This window comes from Pleurodeles waltl, chromosome 12 (assembly GCF_031143425.1).
Source record: "Pleurodeles waltl isolate 20211129_DDA chromosome 12, aPleWal1.hap1.20221129, whole genome shotgun sequence".
In the NCBI taxonomy this organism is placed as follows: domain Eukaryota; kingdom Metazoa; phylum Chordata; class Amphibia; order Caudata; family Salamandridae; genus Pleurodeles; species Pleurodeles waltl.
In genome coordinates this window covers 27,711,180-27,728,081 of record NC_090451.1, presented here as the reverse complement: position 1 = coordinate 27,728,081, position 16,902 = coordinate 27,711,180, and the positions used below count along the sequence as shown (strand labels likewise).

The 16,902-nt window shown below is 46.6% G+C and overlaps 1 protein-coding gene across 2 annotated transcripts in view; it reads right to left on the bottom strand.

The window, feature by feature from the left end:
* CIMAP1D (CIMAP1 family member D) overlaps positions 1-16,902 on the bottom strand; it is a 57,993-nt gene that overhangs the window by 21,759 nt on the left and 19,332 nt on the right. For both annotated transcript variants that reach the window (XM_069217068.1, XM_069217067.1), the window contains exon 2: positions 16,505-16,615. In XM_069217068.1, coding sequence (XP_069073169.1) covers positions 16,505-16,615 — 111 coding nt within the window. The remainder of the gene's footprint in view (positions 1-16,504; positions 16,616-16,902) is intronic.

Below are 16,902 nucleotides of genomic sequence, written 5' to 3'. Positions count from 1 at the left end.
TAACACCCCTAACTTGAGCATTTAGGTGGTACCCCTGAACCCTAGAACTCAGATCCTGATGGCCTACAAAGACTCAGACAAAGAAGAGTTGCGCCCGCAGAAGAGAAAAAAAGAAGCAGCTGACCACGCCGGACTGCCTGCTGACCTCAAAGGACTCTGCCCAAGAAGCCAACTAGTCCAGCCTTCAACAAAGACTCAAGTCTCCTTTAGCAGTGGACCTGCTCTGCAACAAGAAACTCCAAGGTAAAGACTGCAGCTGCTGCAACCCCAGAAAGCCAACACCTTAAGTAACCACTGCACTTATCGTCCAAGTTCTGAGGTGAAGCCAACCAACGTTGCCAACGTGGGTCCCCGTCTGCCCAGAGACCGGGTCCAGTGTGGTCTCACCCATCTTGGACTCACACTAGACGCCTTCAGCCTCTGCACTCAGGCCCCCTCTCCCACAGCCTGGTGGTGAGAGGAAACCCGACACCTCCAGCAACCGCTGCACCCATCCCCCCTGACGCCATCTGAGGTAGGTCACTGGTGCCAACAACGTCCCTCAGCTCCTAAGGGTTCAAGTCCACCCTGGGTCCACTCCTGCTGGACTCCATGATGATGCCTGCAGCCCCAACACGCTGGACCCCTGACCACGAGTGCTCCCACATGGGAAAACACAACGCATAAAGACAGTCTTGCATCCATCGCCCCTCAGCACAGGAGTAGGGGACCAAAGGTGCACCTACATCCCTGAGTGCCCTAAGTCTACTATTTACCTGCTTGTTGCCTCTGACTGGCTTCCTAGCCAGAGCCTGCAGCCTGTTTGTCACAAGGTGCAACTCCCATAGAGGACCACTGGACACCCGACTCCTTACTGCACCTCTGCAGCCAGCCACCCCAGTACCATCCAGTGCGACCAGTTGCTATGGTTCTGATCAGTGCCCAGTGCTTACCTTCGCTCCTTCAGCTCGATCTCTTAAGTCGTTGTTAACCCTGTATTTGCTGAACATTGTTTTTTCCTCCATAGGATAATATTGAGAGAACTCTGAAAACTGCACTGTGTTGATTTCTGAAAATGCAAAGTATATATGCTTAAAAGTCTACTTACCTGATTACAAAGTTCTTGAGTTTGAAATATATATAAAAAGAATTGTTATTTTTCTAAATTGGTCTTGTATTTATTCTGTGAGTGTGTGTCTCATTTATTGCCTTTGTGAGTACAGAAAATGCTCAGCACTACTCTCTGATAAGCCTAACTGCTCGACCACACTACCACAAAATAGAGCATTAGTCCTATATACTTTTGCCTCTGCAATGCCAATTGGGGATCCACTGGACTCTCTGAACAGAGTACTTCAATTTAGGTCACTATATAAAGAGCCAGCCTCCTACACCAGGTTTGTGCTTTGAATGCTGGTACTTGAAGTTTTGTTTTCCTCATTATATAAATGCAGACTTTCATATGTCAGAATCAGGCAGCTTAGTGGATAATGACAGCCCACATGCAAAATATGGTGCAAAGATCCCATTGGATGACCCCACTTCCGGTGTGACCTCTCAACCACGTGTGCAACCCCCACAAAATCAAACCATCAGTTTTAGCAACAGATAGGAGGCGTCCATGCCAAACCATTTCTTGTGCATTACTGGTGGTTATGGATGTCTAAATAGGAAATATAAACACCTTTCTGACCAGTCACAAGGTTATTAAATTGGATTGTTTTTAAAATGTTAACACTTAATTTCAAGCAAGGGTCTGGCTGTTGCCATAAGGAATATTTGGATATATTGGTGTTGAAAGGTGCAATTTAAATCTTATCGGAGCCCTTTTTTCTTGTTTTCTTTCCAGTACTTACAGTTTTCTTTTCACATTGTAAGTTCTGAATTACAATAACAAGTTAAGGCCAGCTCTGGGAGAGCTAGGAATGCCAGACATGGGGCACTTTACAAGCTCTGAAAGTAAGATTAAAAACGTGGGGTTGGGGCTCTCCCTAGCGACAATTAAAGAACATGACTGCCAGCAACAACAATTAAGGATTGAGAGATAACTGTGCACTCTGTGGTAGTGCCATCAGCTTTCCAAGGGCTGCTGGAAGCCCACAAGATACCTTTCCAGATGCCCAGAAACAGGTGTGGCCAGTTCCCACATAACCAAAAACGTGTATGGCCTGTGCCACATGCCAGTAACAGGCATGCATGGTGTCCACATGGCAGCGGCAGGTATGCATTGGAACCACATGCCAGTAGCAGGCATGCATGGTGTCCACATGCCAAAGGCAGGTATGCACTGGAATCACATGCCAGTAACAGGCATGCATGGTGTCCACATGCCAGAGGCAGGTATGCATTGGAACCACATGCCAGAAGCAGGTATGCATGGGGTCCACATGCCAGTAACAGGTATGCATGGGGTCAACATGCGAGTAAGAAGTATGCATGGGGTCAACATGCGAGTAAGAAATATGCATGGTGTCCACAATCTAGTACCAGGTCTGCATGGGATCCACATGACAGTAACACAAGATGACGGATGGAGTGCTGAAACTTTTCAGACACTTACCCCCAGTCACAGATCTGGGTTAAATTCATCATTCTTTTGCTCACCATGCCCCCCCCCCACCCCCCAGTTGGAACCCAGCCGCATGCCAGTAACAGAATGGGCAGTGCTGCTTGCCAGTAATAGGCATGCATGGTCTCTACATGCCAGTAACAGGTATGCATGGGGGTCCATATGTAAGTGACAGGTATCCATGGTTTTCACATGCCAATAACAGGTATGCATGGGGCCCACATGCCAGTAACAGTTATGCATGCAGCCCAGATGCCAGTAACTGGTATGTATGTTGTCCACATGCCAGTAACAGGTATGCATGGTGTCCACATGTCAGTTACATGTATGCATGGGGCCCACATGCCTGTAACAGATATGCATGATGTCCACATACCTGTAACAGTTATGCATGATGTCCACATGCCTGGAACAGATATGCATGGGGTCCGCATGCCAATAGCAGCTATGCATGGTTTCAGATGCCAGTAACTGGTATGTTTGATGTCCAGGTGTCAGTAACAGCTATGCATGGCGTCCACATTCCAGTATCAGGTATGCATAATGTCCAGGTGCCAGTAACAGACATGGATGCTGTTCGCATGCCTGTAACAGTTATGCATGGTGTCCACATGCCAGTATCAGGTATGCGTGATGTCCAGGTCCAGTAACAGGTATGCATGGTGTCCACATTTCAGTATCAGGTATGCATAATGTCCAGGTGCCAGTAACAGACATGCATGCTGTTCGCATGCCTGTAACAGTTATGCATGGTGTTCACATGCCAGTATCAGGTATGCATGGTGTCCACATGCCAGTATAAGGTATGCATGGGGTCCACATGCCAGTAACAGGTATGCATGGTGTCCACATGCCAGTATCAGGTATACATGGTGTCCACATGCCAGTATAAGGTATGCATGATGTCCGGATGCCAGTAACAGGTATGCATGGTGTCCACATGCCAGTATCAGGTATGCATGGCGTCCACGTGCCACGTGACTCATTATCAGCAGAAGCATTGTTCACCTCCCTGTCTGGTGGGGGCGAGAAGACAGCTCTGCTCAGCTCAGCTCCTAAATGGACGGACAGCAGCCAGTTTCTTTGGGAGCTGCTCCAGCAGGCAGCTGCTTACCCTTTCAGAGCACACATCACTACTGGAATAACCTGTGCCACAAAGTCTGTTCTCTGAATCTGCCGTAAGCCACCTGACCGCAAACATGCCCATGACTTCTCAGTATTCTTCGTTACTCTGAGTCCAAGTCTTCCTCATCACAGTTCCTAAATATGGCATTTATTTCTCACAGTGAGAAACAGGGAAACTCTCTGCCCTCTAGACAGAAGAAAGTTCTCCCCTTAGGACCATTTAAAAGTATTTTCACTTTTTTCTTTATAAACTCCACTCATTTGGCTACAAGTGGGCTTCATGCACCCCTCTCCCATCCAGGTCAGTGCCAAGCTAAATCACAGCTCTCACAGGCAGGCCAATATGTCCAGTCTAAGAAATGACATGCCGACCTTGGGGGAGAGGGGAGGGTCATGTATTCTGGACAGCACGGAGGGGCCTTGGTGGCTAATGGAACTAACCAAAGAACTGTCCCCCAGATTGCGTGGAGCAGAACACCACTTGTACCTCTCGTGAACCCTAGAAGGATCTAAAGTCCTTGGAAGGAGCAGTTTAACTCCAGCCGTGGAAGGCAGGTCCCAACCACGACCGAAGGGTTCCATATGAAAGAAGCCCCGGCAGGCAGTAGCTCAATGGACATCAGCTCTCAGACACTTTCTGATGAGAAAAGCTTCTATCTCTACTAAGAGAACTCTCCCCATAAATAAGGTTGGGAGTATGAGGGTGATCCCCAGACAACTAGTCATAAGCTTCTAAGCAGACGCTTAGATTGTTTTGAGATCAAACATCACCAAGTGAAAGGGTCTAGGGCCACTTCAAGGGGAAGGGCTAAAAAATTAAAGGAGCGAAGCCAGATTAAATAATTCCATATGTTCATGCTCACAGAAGGTCTGATGATGTGTGTGCAGAGACCCAATATGGTAATTCTTAATTTATAAAATAACAAGTGCCAGAGCTAAACGTTTTGCTTAGAAACTCGCGGCCGGCCCTACAGATATCGGAAATGCCAAACACAAAGGCGGTCCAGTGTTAATACCACCTCATGCGTCTTTCATCCACCACCGAATACTCCCTGCACCCTTATCTCTCTCTTGGAGGCTATTTTTCATCTCTGCTTTCTCCCTTAGTCACTGTTTTCTGTCCTCCCTTTCCTCCTTCTGTTCTCCTTTTGTGTTTTTCTTTGCGTGAAAATCTGAAGAGAAACAATAAGAGCCAGTCCCAAAAATTGTGGCAACTCACCTATCACACAAAACATGCAGAGACACAGCAGTGCAAGCTTCAATCACACATGAAATAAGCACAAGCAGCACTGCAAGCTTCACCCACACATGAAACACGTACTGCATAGCTGAACTAACAAATGCAACAGGTACTGCAGCAGCAGAGACACTTTCATTCACACAATGAACGAAACAGCATTAGTAGCAGGATCGTTCAGGGTTGCAGACAGGCCGGTGGGGCTGAGGCCAAGTCAGTTGGTGTCTGCAGCCTTCTCTGCTGCTGTGACTCTGTATTGTCCAGCACTTCTTAGGTTGTCAGGATTCTGAGTTCTAGGGCTCAGGGGTGCCACCTAAATACTCCATTGAGGGGTGTTACCGGGAGTACCAGGCGGTAACCAGTGGACTGACCACCTTCAGGGTGACTACACCCTTCTTATGACCATTTCCACTGGGATAGTGGCATAACCCTAACCCTAACCCTAGTGGCCTAATTCTTTCCAAACAAGATGGAGGAATTTAAAAAGTAGTATGGTTGGGACTGGCATGAAGTGAGCACTTCTCCTAATTTAACTAATTTTCCCACCTGTGCTGCAGCCAGAAGTGGGGTCAGGACAGGGGGGTTGGCCATCTTCACCATCTGGAGAAACCTGGGTTGCATTACAAAGGTGAGTAGGCCTTTGAAGCTTACTGCTCTGGAATGCCCATCCAGCCTGGGAGAGACAGTAACACCTCTGCCCAGAGCAGGCTTTTGTCTCTGAGCCTTGAGAGCACTGGCTCTCACCTTAGGGGTCCAGAAATATGTCTGTGGTGGCTGAACTGGTCAGGACCAGTCAGTCCACACACTAGTAGCTGGTAGGATTTTAGGGGGCACCTCTAAGGTGTTCTCTGTGTGCGTTTATTAATAAATCCATCACTGGGGTCAGTGAGGGTTTATTACACTGAGGTGTTTGATACCAAACATCCCAGGATTCAGAGAAGCGGGCATGTAGTGGGGAACTTGTAGTGGCCAGTGCCCAGCACATGCATTTAAAATGACTTCCCTGTGCACTTACTATGTCTCAGAATCGACAGAGGCATAGCAGGGGCATATCTGTTAATGCATGTATGCCCTCACATGTAATATATTATACCTCACATGCATTATAGTGCACCCTGCCTTAGGCCTGCCAGAGGGGTGTCTTACCTATACTGCATGCAGTGTTAGTGGACCTGGCATTCTTGGTGAGTGCCATGTCAGGTTTCCAACTTTTGAATACACCTTATCATGCACTTGCAATGGCAGTCTGCATGAGGCTGGTGTGGGACCTCTCAAAGTGGCACAATTGGTGCTGCAGCTCTCGGAGCTCCCTTCAGTGCCCATGCCCTAGGTACCGGGGTGCCATTTACTAGGGGCTTATCGGGGGCTGAAGGGCCTCGTCACTTGGGGATCAAGTGACCAGGTCTCTTTGTTTTAGGGAAGGAACACTGACACTGGGAACCTGGTTGGCAGAAACCCAGTGCTCTTCAGTCAAAGTTGCATCTAAAACTAGGCAGAAAGTGTGTGAGGGGGTACTGCTGCCACACCTTAATTCACACAATGAATGATACAGCATTAGGAGCAGTGCAAGCAACACTCACACATCAAACAAGTAGTGCATAGCTGATCTAACAAATGCAACAGATACTGCAACCACAGAGACACCTTCATTCACACAATGAACGATGCAGCGTTAGCAGCCGTTCAAGCTTCAATCACACATGAAACAAGTAGAGCATAGCTGATCTAACAAATGCAACAGATACTGCAACCACAGAGACACCTTCATTCACACAATGAACGATTCAGCGTTAGCAGCCGTGCAAGCTTCACTCACACATGAAACAAGTAGAGCATAGCTGATCTAACAAATGCAACAGATACTGCAACCACAGAGACACCTTCATTCACACAATGAACGATGCAGCGTTAGCAGCCGTGCAAGCTTCACGCACACATCAAACAAGTAGTGCATAGCTGCACTAAGAAATGCAACAGATACTGCAACCACAGAGACACCATCATTTACACAAGGAATTACACAGCATTAGCAGCAGTGCAAGCTTTACTCAAATATGAAACAAGTAGAGTATAGCTGATCTAACAAATGCAACAGGCACTGCAGCAGCAGAGACACCTTCATTCACACAATTAACGATACAGGATTAGCAGCAGTGCAAGCTTCACTCACACATATTACAGGTGCAGCATGGCAAGGAACAACAGCACCCATTTCACTCTCACACACACACCAAACCTGTACAGCACAGGCATGACTGTACCATTTACCCTAAAACAAGACACATACAAACCACGCAGGAGCGCTGCATGCTTCACTCACACAGAATAAATACAACCTAGAGAATAGTATTGCAAGCTCTATTTATACACACAATAGATAAAGAAAGCACCAGTGGAAGATTCACTCACTCACAGAATGAGAACAGCCCAGAGAGCAGCTGTGCAAGCATCACACACACACACAGTAGGCAAAGCACAGACATATTTGCAACCTTCACTCACACAGAGAAGGCACTCAGTGAGGATCCTTGTGAGACTCCGCAGTTGACTCCTGTGAGTCTGGAAGTGTAGGGTGGGAGTCTGACCATCTGCGTCCTCCTGGAGAGGAAGGAGTGGATCCATTTCAGGGCTCTTCCGCGGATTCCTATGTCGTGGAGTCTGGTGCGCAGAGTGCTGTGGGAGACCGTGTCGAAGGCTGCTGAGAGGTCGAGGAGTATGAGCGCTGTGGCCGCGGTCTAGGAGTAATCGGATGTCAACGGAGGCTGCCAGGAGTGCTGTCTCACTGCTGTGATTTCTGCAGAAGCCGGACTGGGAGCTTTCTAGGGAGTTGTTGGCCTCAATTAAATTTCATAGTTGTGCGTTGATGGCTTTCTCTAGTACTTTAGCGGGTAGGGTAGCAGCGAGATGGGCCGGAATTTCTTTCGTTCTGATGGGTCGGCTGAAGGTTTCTTCAGGAGAGGGCATATTTTGGCATATTTTCAGTCCTCGGGGAAGGTGCCCGTGCTGATGGAGAAGTTGATTGTGTTACGAAGCTCGGGGGCGATGGATGCGCTGGCTCTGATGTATATGTGGTGCGGGCAGGGTTTCGAGGGAGTTCTGGACTGGGTGCTGTTCATGATGTTGACTGTTTCTTCTGTGGTGAGCGTGGACCAGCTGTGGATGGTCTGGCTGGGTTCTGGGGGGGTGGGTTGGTCACAGGTTCCGGTGCCAGGATTTTCACAAAAGTAGGAGCAGCACAGTTCAATTCAAGCATCACTCACACAGACTAGGCAAAGCACAGATATCGGTGCAAGCATCACTCATACAGAGTAGGAGCAGCACAGCCATCAGTGCAAGCTTCATTCACACAGAGTAGACAAAGCACAGCCATCAGTGTAAGCTTCACTCAGAGTAGGAAAAGCACAGGTATCAGTGCAAGCTTCACTCACACAGAGTAAGAATAGCACAGACATCAGTGTAAGCTTCGCTCACACAGAGTAGACAAAGCACAGACATCAGTGCAAGCTTCACTCAAACAGAGTACGCAAAGCACAGATATCGGTGCAAGCTTCACTCACACAGAGTAGGCAATGCACAGACATAAGAACAACCTTCACTCGCTCAGAGTAAGCAATGCATAGACATCAGTGCAAACTTCACTCACACAGAGTAGCAAAGCACAGACATCAGTACAAGCTTCATACACACAAAGTAGAAGCAGCACAGACATCAGTGCAAGGTTTGCTCACACAGACTAGGAGCAGTACAGACATCAGTGCAAGCATCACACACACAGTAGGCAAAGCACAGACATCAGTGCATACATCACTCATACAGAGTAGGAAAAGCACAGCCATCAGTGCACGCTTCACTCACACAAAATAGGAGCAGCACAGATATCAGTGCAAGTTTCACTCACACAGAATAGGCAATGCACAGACATCAATGCAAGCTTCACTCACACAGAGTAGGAGCTGCACAGACATCAGTGCAAGGTTTGCTCACACAGACTAGGAGCAGTTCAGACATCAGTGCAAGCATCACACACACAGTAGGCAAAGCACAGACATCAGTGCATATATCACTCATACAGAGTAGGAAAAGCACAGCCATCAGTGCACGCTTCACTCACACAAAATAGGAGCAGCACAGATATCAGTGCAAGTTTCACTCACACAGAATAGGCAATGCACAGACATCAATGCAAGCTTCACTCACAAAGAGTAGGAGCTGCACAGACATCAGTGCAAGCTTTGCTCACATAGAGTAGGCACAGCAAAGATACCAGTGTAAGCTTCACTTACACAGAGTAGGAGCAGGACAGACATCGGGGCAAGCTTCACTCACACAGAGTAGGCAAAGCACAGACATCACAGACATCAGTGCAAGCTTCAAAGTAGAAGCAGCACAGACATCATTGCTTTGCTCACACAGAGTAGGAGCAGCACAGACATTACTGCAAGCTTCACTCACACAGACTAGCAGCCGCACAGACATCAGTGCAAGCATCGCTCACATAGAGTAGGGGCAGCACAGATACCAGTGCAAGCTTCTCGTACATAGAGGAGGAGGAGCTCAGACATCAGCGCAAGATTTGTTCACACAGAGGAGGCAAAGCACAGACACCAGTGCAAGCTTCGCTCACAGATAAGCGCAGCACAGACATCAGTGCAAGCTTCGCTCACACAAAGTATGCAAAGCACTGACATCAATGCAAGCCTCGCTCACACAGTGTAGGCAAAGCACCGATACCAGTGAAAACTTCACTCACACAGAAGAGGAGCAGCACAGACATCAGTGCAAGCATCTCTCATACAGAGTAGGCAAAGCACAGCTATCAGTGCAAGCTTCACTCACACAGATCAGTCAAAGTACAGACATCAGAGCAAGCTTCGCTCACAGATAGGTGCAGCATTGACATCAATGCAAGCTTCGCTCACAGATTGGTGCAGCACAGACATCAGTGCAAGCTTTGCTCACATAGAGTAGACAAAGCACAGACATCAGTGCAAGCTTCCCTCACAGATAGGTGCAGCACAGTCATCAGTGCATGCTTTCACAAGAAAATGTTCTATAGAGACAGCAGAATCAGTGCAAGTTTATTGTGCACACTCTAGAAAAACATAACAAAGGTTGCACTAGTGCATGTTTTCGTCACACAATTAATAAAAGCTACACATACAGCATCAATGCAAACTGCACTCACACACACAATAGGTACAGCAGAGGCCGCAGCACAAGCTTCATTTTAGTCAAACAGACACAGGGATTATGGCAGCAGTGTAAGCTTCCCTCTCACAGTTGAGAGGTGCAGCATAATATAGCCTTAGAACCCGCCGTAGCGGGCTCTACCGGCTATTAAAGGCCCGCTCCCGCGTTAAATTTAACAAGGGAAAGGGCCTTTAATAGCCGGTAGAGCCCGCTACGGCGGGTTCTAAGGCTATTAGAACATTCTGCCACTCAGGGCAGAATGTTCTATTAAATAAAACAAATTGCTCACGGAGCCGGAGGGGATTAAAATCCCCTCGGGCTCCGTGAGGCTTTGTTCACAGCTGTTGCTGTGAACAAAGCGAACATTGGAATGTTGGCGCTGCGGGCTTTTACCGGCCAGTAAAAGCCCGCAGCACTCCATTGTTTTCAATGGAGCTGCCAACATTCTAATATAGCCTTAGAACCCGCCGTAGCGGGCTCTACCGGCTATTAAAGGCCCGCTGCATTTAACAAGGGAAAGGGCCTTTAATAGCCGGTAGAGCCCGCTACGTGGGTTCTAAGGCTATTAGAACATTCTGCCACTCAGGGCAGAATGTTCTATTGAAAAAAACAAATTGCTCACGGAGCCCGAGGGGATTAAAATCCCCTCGGGCTCCGTGAGGCTTTGTTCACAGCTGTTGCTGTGAACAAAGCGACCATTGGAATGTTGGCGCTGCGGGCTTTTACCGGCCAGTAAAAGCCCGCAGCACTCCATTGTTTTCAATGGAGCTGCCAACGTTCGAATGTTCTAATTTGCAGTAGTTCAAGCTTAATCCACTTACAGAACTGGTAGAACACGGGATGTAAGAGCATGTTTTGTTTGGGGACTTTCATATTACAGTTCAAAGGAACACATTTTATGGGTCTTGTGCCAAATAACGGCGTTCACAAGAGACCAGATGGTTTAAAAAGAGAAGCTCTCTGGACTGCGCATGACTATGTGCCTTGCTATGGGGCAGATTTTAGAATAACCCGTTTAAGTATATCATATGATTCCATGTTCTCAATGTTAACATGTTTTCTTTCCAGGGTTTTCATTAATCGGATGAATGCATTCTGGGACAGACCTATTGGCTCACCTCCCCTGATTCTTCTGCGCCGTGTTGCGTTGTGTAAAAGGTTTGCTTGTGACTAGTGCACGGTGACCCTGGTGACAAAGACTCCTCTGGTAAGCCTTTCCTCTAGAGATAAAAGGTGTTCAGAAGTGGGCCAGTTACTGAAAACAGAGCTAAGCTGCATATCTTAGCTGGTGGACAGGGCACGTCAGTGCCCAATCATAGATAGAACATCTCAGGTGTCTCTTAATCCCATCACAGCCAGACACCTCACACATCTCTGTCTGCAGGCTGGAAGGAGAGCCTGCCCCTCCCAGGGACACCGGATGCCTCATCACACTGAGGGATGTTTGTTGGGTTCACTGGTTTCCATGGAGATGCCGGTGAGGCCACAGGAGTCATTGGTCCACAGTGTTGTCCTGGACCAATTCTTTTCCACCAGGAGACCGACCCGCTTCAGTTGACTCTGTATGTAGTTGCTTCTCTGTGTGTCCGTGTTCTCAGTAACACATAGCACTATCCTCGTTTTAGCACGCGTGAACAGGGTCCCCAGTAGGGTGACCACCTGGCACTGAGGCAAATTCTGGACAGGACTGTAAAAATTTCAGGACAAAGGGTCAAAATTCAGGACAAAATTTCAGGACAAATGGTCAAAATTCAGGACAAAAATTCAAGAACAAACGTCAGTTTTACAGACACACCCAAGAGAGGCAATGCCTCACTATGTTGTCAGTGCATTTATTTACTCTTTTTTTAACACAGCGCTATTTATTCACTGTGGTCTTTTTGTGATTGCCTCCTGTATGCTATATTCAGGTGTCACATTACATCCTTGTTCAGAAGTAAATTAATGCCCTTCAGCACTGTGTCAAAGCCATCACCCCTACCCAAATCTACCCAATCTTTCTTGAAGAGAAAAAAACCGCAACATTTTAATTATGTTTCTGAACATTTTAAAACCCCTGGCAAACAGTTTAGGAAACAGTAAGGTAATTACCTTATCCTAGTTTAAACAAATTGAACAAAAATATCTGGCTCAACCCGACCGCCCATGGACTTTCAACCTAAACAAAAATTAATGAGCCAGGGCAGATGGTGTGGGCGACAGTCTCACATCTAATGTCAGGGTGTGAGGTACTCACAACTTGGCTGTAGTCTCACAGCACTAGAGTGTATGTCTGGGACTCTACATTTATCTCAGAAATGGGAGCCCGGACTACCAATCAAAGATAATAAAACAGGAGGATGAAATTGAGATCAAATGGGAGATCCACAGCAAGCGATTCAAAGCGGCTAAGAACTAGGTAAATAAGGAAGAGAAGAACAAGGTGGGACAATTCCTAAAATCAGACAAGATGGGTCCACCAAGACTATCAGAAGGTATTGAGTACCTGGGGATTTGTCTCTGCACACATGAGAGAAACAGAAGAGGCACTGTCAAGTGGTAGAACAAGCAACACCCATCCACCTTGGCAAACGCTCCTGGTGCAATGGTCGGCTGTTCGTGCTTGTGAAGGGTGAGCAGGGGCCAGACCCCTTGCAAGGTTGTGCAAGGCAATTGCCTACTTTGTCCATGTCTTTAAATGGTTTTGAAATTGACCAAAAGCCAAACTAGTGATCTGGGTATCCCTAAGTGTCAAGTACATATAGAATCTTCAAAATATTTGGGATTTAAATTGCACGGACAAAAAGTAAAAATGTTAAAATGTAATTAGTGTTTCTTTAACATATGGCACTTTTTTCCCCTTTATATACATTTAGATCTCAGATTAAACTGGGAACCAGTTACCTTTTGATACCTAGTGATTAATATCTACCATCCTCCCACTGACTTGCAGGATGGAAATCTCGGCAGAGCGTCACGGTCCCTCCAAAGCCTGTTTGTTTTTGGTCTTCTCTTCTGCTTTCTGTAGTGGGCCACGTGGCACTGGTGAAGATGGTGTGCTACCCCAATGATGATATTATTTTGCAAACCTTCTCCTTCTCGTCCTTCATTCCTTCTTCAGACATGCTACACATCTGATTTGGTTGCTGGGGGCCCGTCGGGTAGCTCTTTCCACTGTGAAGCTACCCGTGACTGTGGGTGGATTAGGTCTTCTGGGCTTAGAATGCTATTATTCAGCTGCACAGGTCCAATGGGTGGCTCACTGGCTTTCTGCCCACCTCCCTGCATGAGATGGGGTTTACCAGTAAAGAGTTTTAAGGAAGGCTTACTGCACTGCTCATTGTTTCCTACTGACCATTCTACGGATCACCATCCGGAGTTATCACACACAGCTTTCTCTTGCCTTGCTAGAACCTGTAAACTCATTGATACGAAGAAACCCTATGCTCCTGCACTATCTTTGCTAAGCCTTCCCACTCGCACAGGACGGCTGTGCTCAGAGCAACTTCATCAGTGGCATGCTGCATGTATCTTAAAATTGGGGGATTCGTTTCTGGATGGCAAGCTACTAAATTTCCAAATCCTTGTGGCAGACTACCATCTTCCCCCTGGTCAACTCCTTACTTACAACCACCTCAAATAATCATTAAATGCCCTATTTCATGTCTTCCACCTAGCACTAACCCTACAAAAGGTGTGCCAGAAGCTCTACACCATAGAAACTGGTGGCAAACTGATAGAATGGGTGTACAGAACTTTCCTGCAACATGGAAAGCACTCCAGGTCTTCTCGTCATACTACCTAGGTGATTGATGTGGCCAAACCTCTGCAAGATACGGACTGGACTAAAATACAGGACTTTCCCCACAAAGTATCCCACGGCTGTCACTTTAAGTACATTCATAGAGCTTACTTGTGAATGAATTCCGCCCGTTGCTTGCCATTGGCCCTGTGTTTGTAACTCACATTTTGTTGCTTTCAATTTGCTGGCTTTATTTGTTTTAGGCTATGCAGCTTGAGTTCGTCCTTTCCCTTGCCCAAACCTTATTTGCAGTATCCTTCTGAGTACTCCTTTCTTTAAACAGGCCTGTAAATCTTGTTCTTATCTTATCACATTTGCTGTGCATTCAAAGAACAAAGTCAAATGTCAGGCTCTGTCTTTGGTGGGAACGTAGTGTTTACTTTTCTATCTCTGACTTCAAAGTGAGAGGATTTATTCAACAATCTTACTGGGTACTCAGGTTAGGAAATAGTTTTTTTCTATCCCATGACAACATTTAAATAAACTTCAGAATATATCATAATTAGGAGTACAAATGAAGCACGTTTTTGTTAATTCTGAACTGTGCTGGGAACAAATACCTTTATATGATCAAAACAAATCATTGATTTAGGTGATGCAATTTCCACACATCATCGTCGGTGCACAATATAGTTTGATTTGAAAAACTGTATGTCTGTGCAAATGTAATGGTCATTTCAATCTACGTCACTCTATGACACTGCACCACTCTGCATTAATGCACTCTCTGCCACTCTATTGTATGCCACTCTACTCCACTGCACTCTATGCTACTCTACCCATGCCACCCTATGCCACTGCACACTGTGCCAATGCACTCTATACAATTGCACTGTATGCCTCTGCCCTCTACTCTGCACCACTGCACTCTACGCCACTGCTCTCTGTGCCACTAGTCCACTCTACATCACTACACTGACACTCTACCCTGCAACATTGGACTCTCTGCCACTCTACTGTACACCAATCTACTCTGTACTATTGCATTCTATGCCACTGCACTCTATGCCCCTCTACTCTGCATCACTCCACTCTACGCAACTCTACAGCACTATACTCTACACTACACCACTCTACACTACTCCACTGTACGTCACTGCACTCTCTGCCACACGAGTCTACTCTGCACTCTATGCCACTGTACCACTCTACACTACTGCACTCTCTGGCACTCTATTGTACGCCACTCCATTCCACTGCACTCTATGCCACTCTACTCTGCCCAACGCCAGTCCATGCCACTGCACTCTAAACCACTGCTTTCTGCGCCAGTGCACTCTAAACAACTGCACTGTACACCACTGCACTGTACTCTGAACCACTATGTCACTGCTCCTATGCCACTCTACTCCACTCCACACTATGCCACTAACTTATAGCCATGAACAGCAGCCACTCTGGTGTATAACATGGCTAAAACACATTGGCAAAGCCAATAACTCTTTCTTAGACAAGACGTATTGGCTTTGCCTATGTTTGTTAGTACTATAAGGTACCGAGGTCCCTGAAAGAACTGTGAATGTGTAAGTTCTTATTTTAAACATGAATTTGACGCCTTGTCAGGGGTAGTACGCACTATATAAATACAATTACATCATAATATAGGCTGCTACAAAATGCGCAAATACATTTTGGTTAAATAAAAAAAGTGCTTCTCAAATACAGACTTGAATAATATACACTTTATACCTAGTAGTAACATTTTTAAAGCAAAAACCACACACTCCACAGCTCACCTTGGAACACAATGACAGTACCTGTCTAAAAGAAAATATATTTGCCACCAGAAAGCTTCAAGTGACTCCTTTGATTAAAGTCAATGCAGGTTTTCAAGCCCCTTTGCATTTGCAGATTTACCAGTTACCCACGTTTGTATTTCTTTAGGGAGGGAGACCCCCTGGCAAGAAGGCCTTTTCTTATCTGCCTGCCCCTCGCACCCTCAGAGCACACGAGACTCCCTGCCCTTCAATCCACCTGGGGAAAATTATCCGCCCGTAATTTCGCCCTGCCTCCGTTGTCCTTTTGGTAAAAGGCTAAAATTACGGACAAATGCCGTCCGTTAAGATTTTCATCACGGACAATGGATGGCAGAGCGAAATTACAGGCAGTCCGTGAAATTTACGGATGGGTGGTCACCCTAGTCCCCAGAAGCTGTGCGGGGTGATAGATACTGCACCTTAAACCTGTGTCCAGAGCATCGTGCTTCCAAGTACTGTATCTCCAGATACATGTACCCTAGACTGACCTGTGTGCACTCACCTTCTCGATACTTGCCGACAATGCTTCGGTGGCCCGATCTTTCTACCGCTGATGTTTCCATACACAACAAGGCGGGGCCTTTCACAAAGCTTAGATTGGAAGGAGATTTGTAAAACCTGGTCTATTCAAATATCAAATTAATCTGCGATGGGAATCATCCTTGTTTTATGCAGAAGGGATGCTGTGGACGTTATGTAAGGTGTGGGGAGTTTTGTAAAAGAAACAATACTTAAACAGAGATTAGATGTGGCACTTAGCCCCATAGGTGGAGCTTAAAATGTGGACTTTGTTTAAAAAATGGTGATAACTCGTATTAATCCGGATAGAAACGGGGCTTCTTGCCGCACCCACTGGCCACACTTACTGACGTCACTGAGCCGGCCGTGGAAGGAGTACGCGGGGCTGGTGAAGCGAGTGTAGTCGTGGTTGGTAAAGCCCACTGTAGGGGGCAACTTGTATCGCCCGGGCCCAGGACCTGCGTGAAATAAACACATGGTCAGAAAGACCAATGAACGGAACACAGACATTGACCATAAGCCACCAGAAAGATTGTCTGCTCCAAACAAAGATTAGGAGATACAGGCAAGGTTGTCTTGGGCTTCTAGCGTTAGCTTACTTTATGGTATGAACTAATGCATGTGAGAGGAACACTCAAAATAAGTTTAGTATCACAATCACTACCTCCGATATGGTTCCAATAATTAGTAAATATAATAATAAAGTAAACATATAATCCATGATCGATCCGTTAAGTCATCCAGG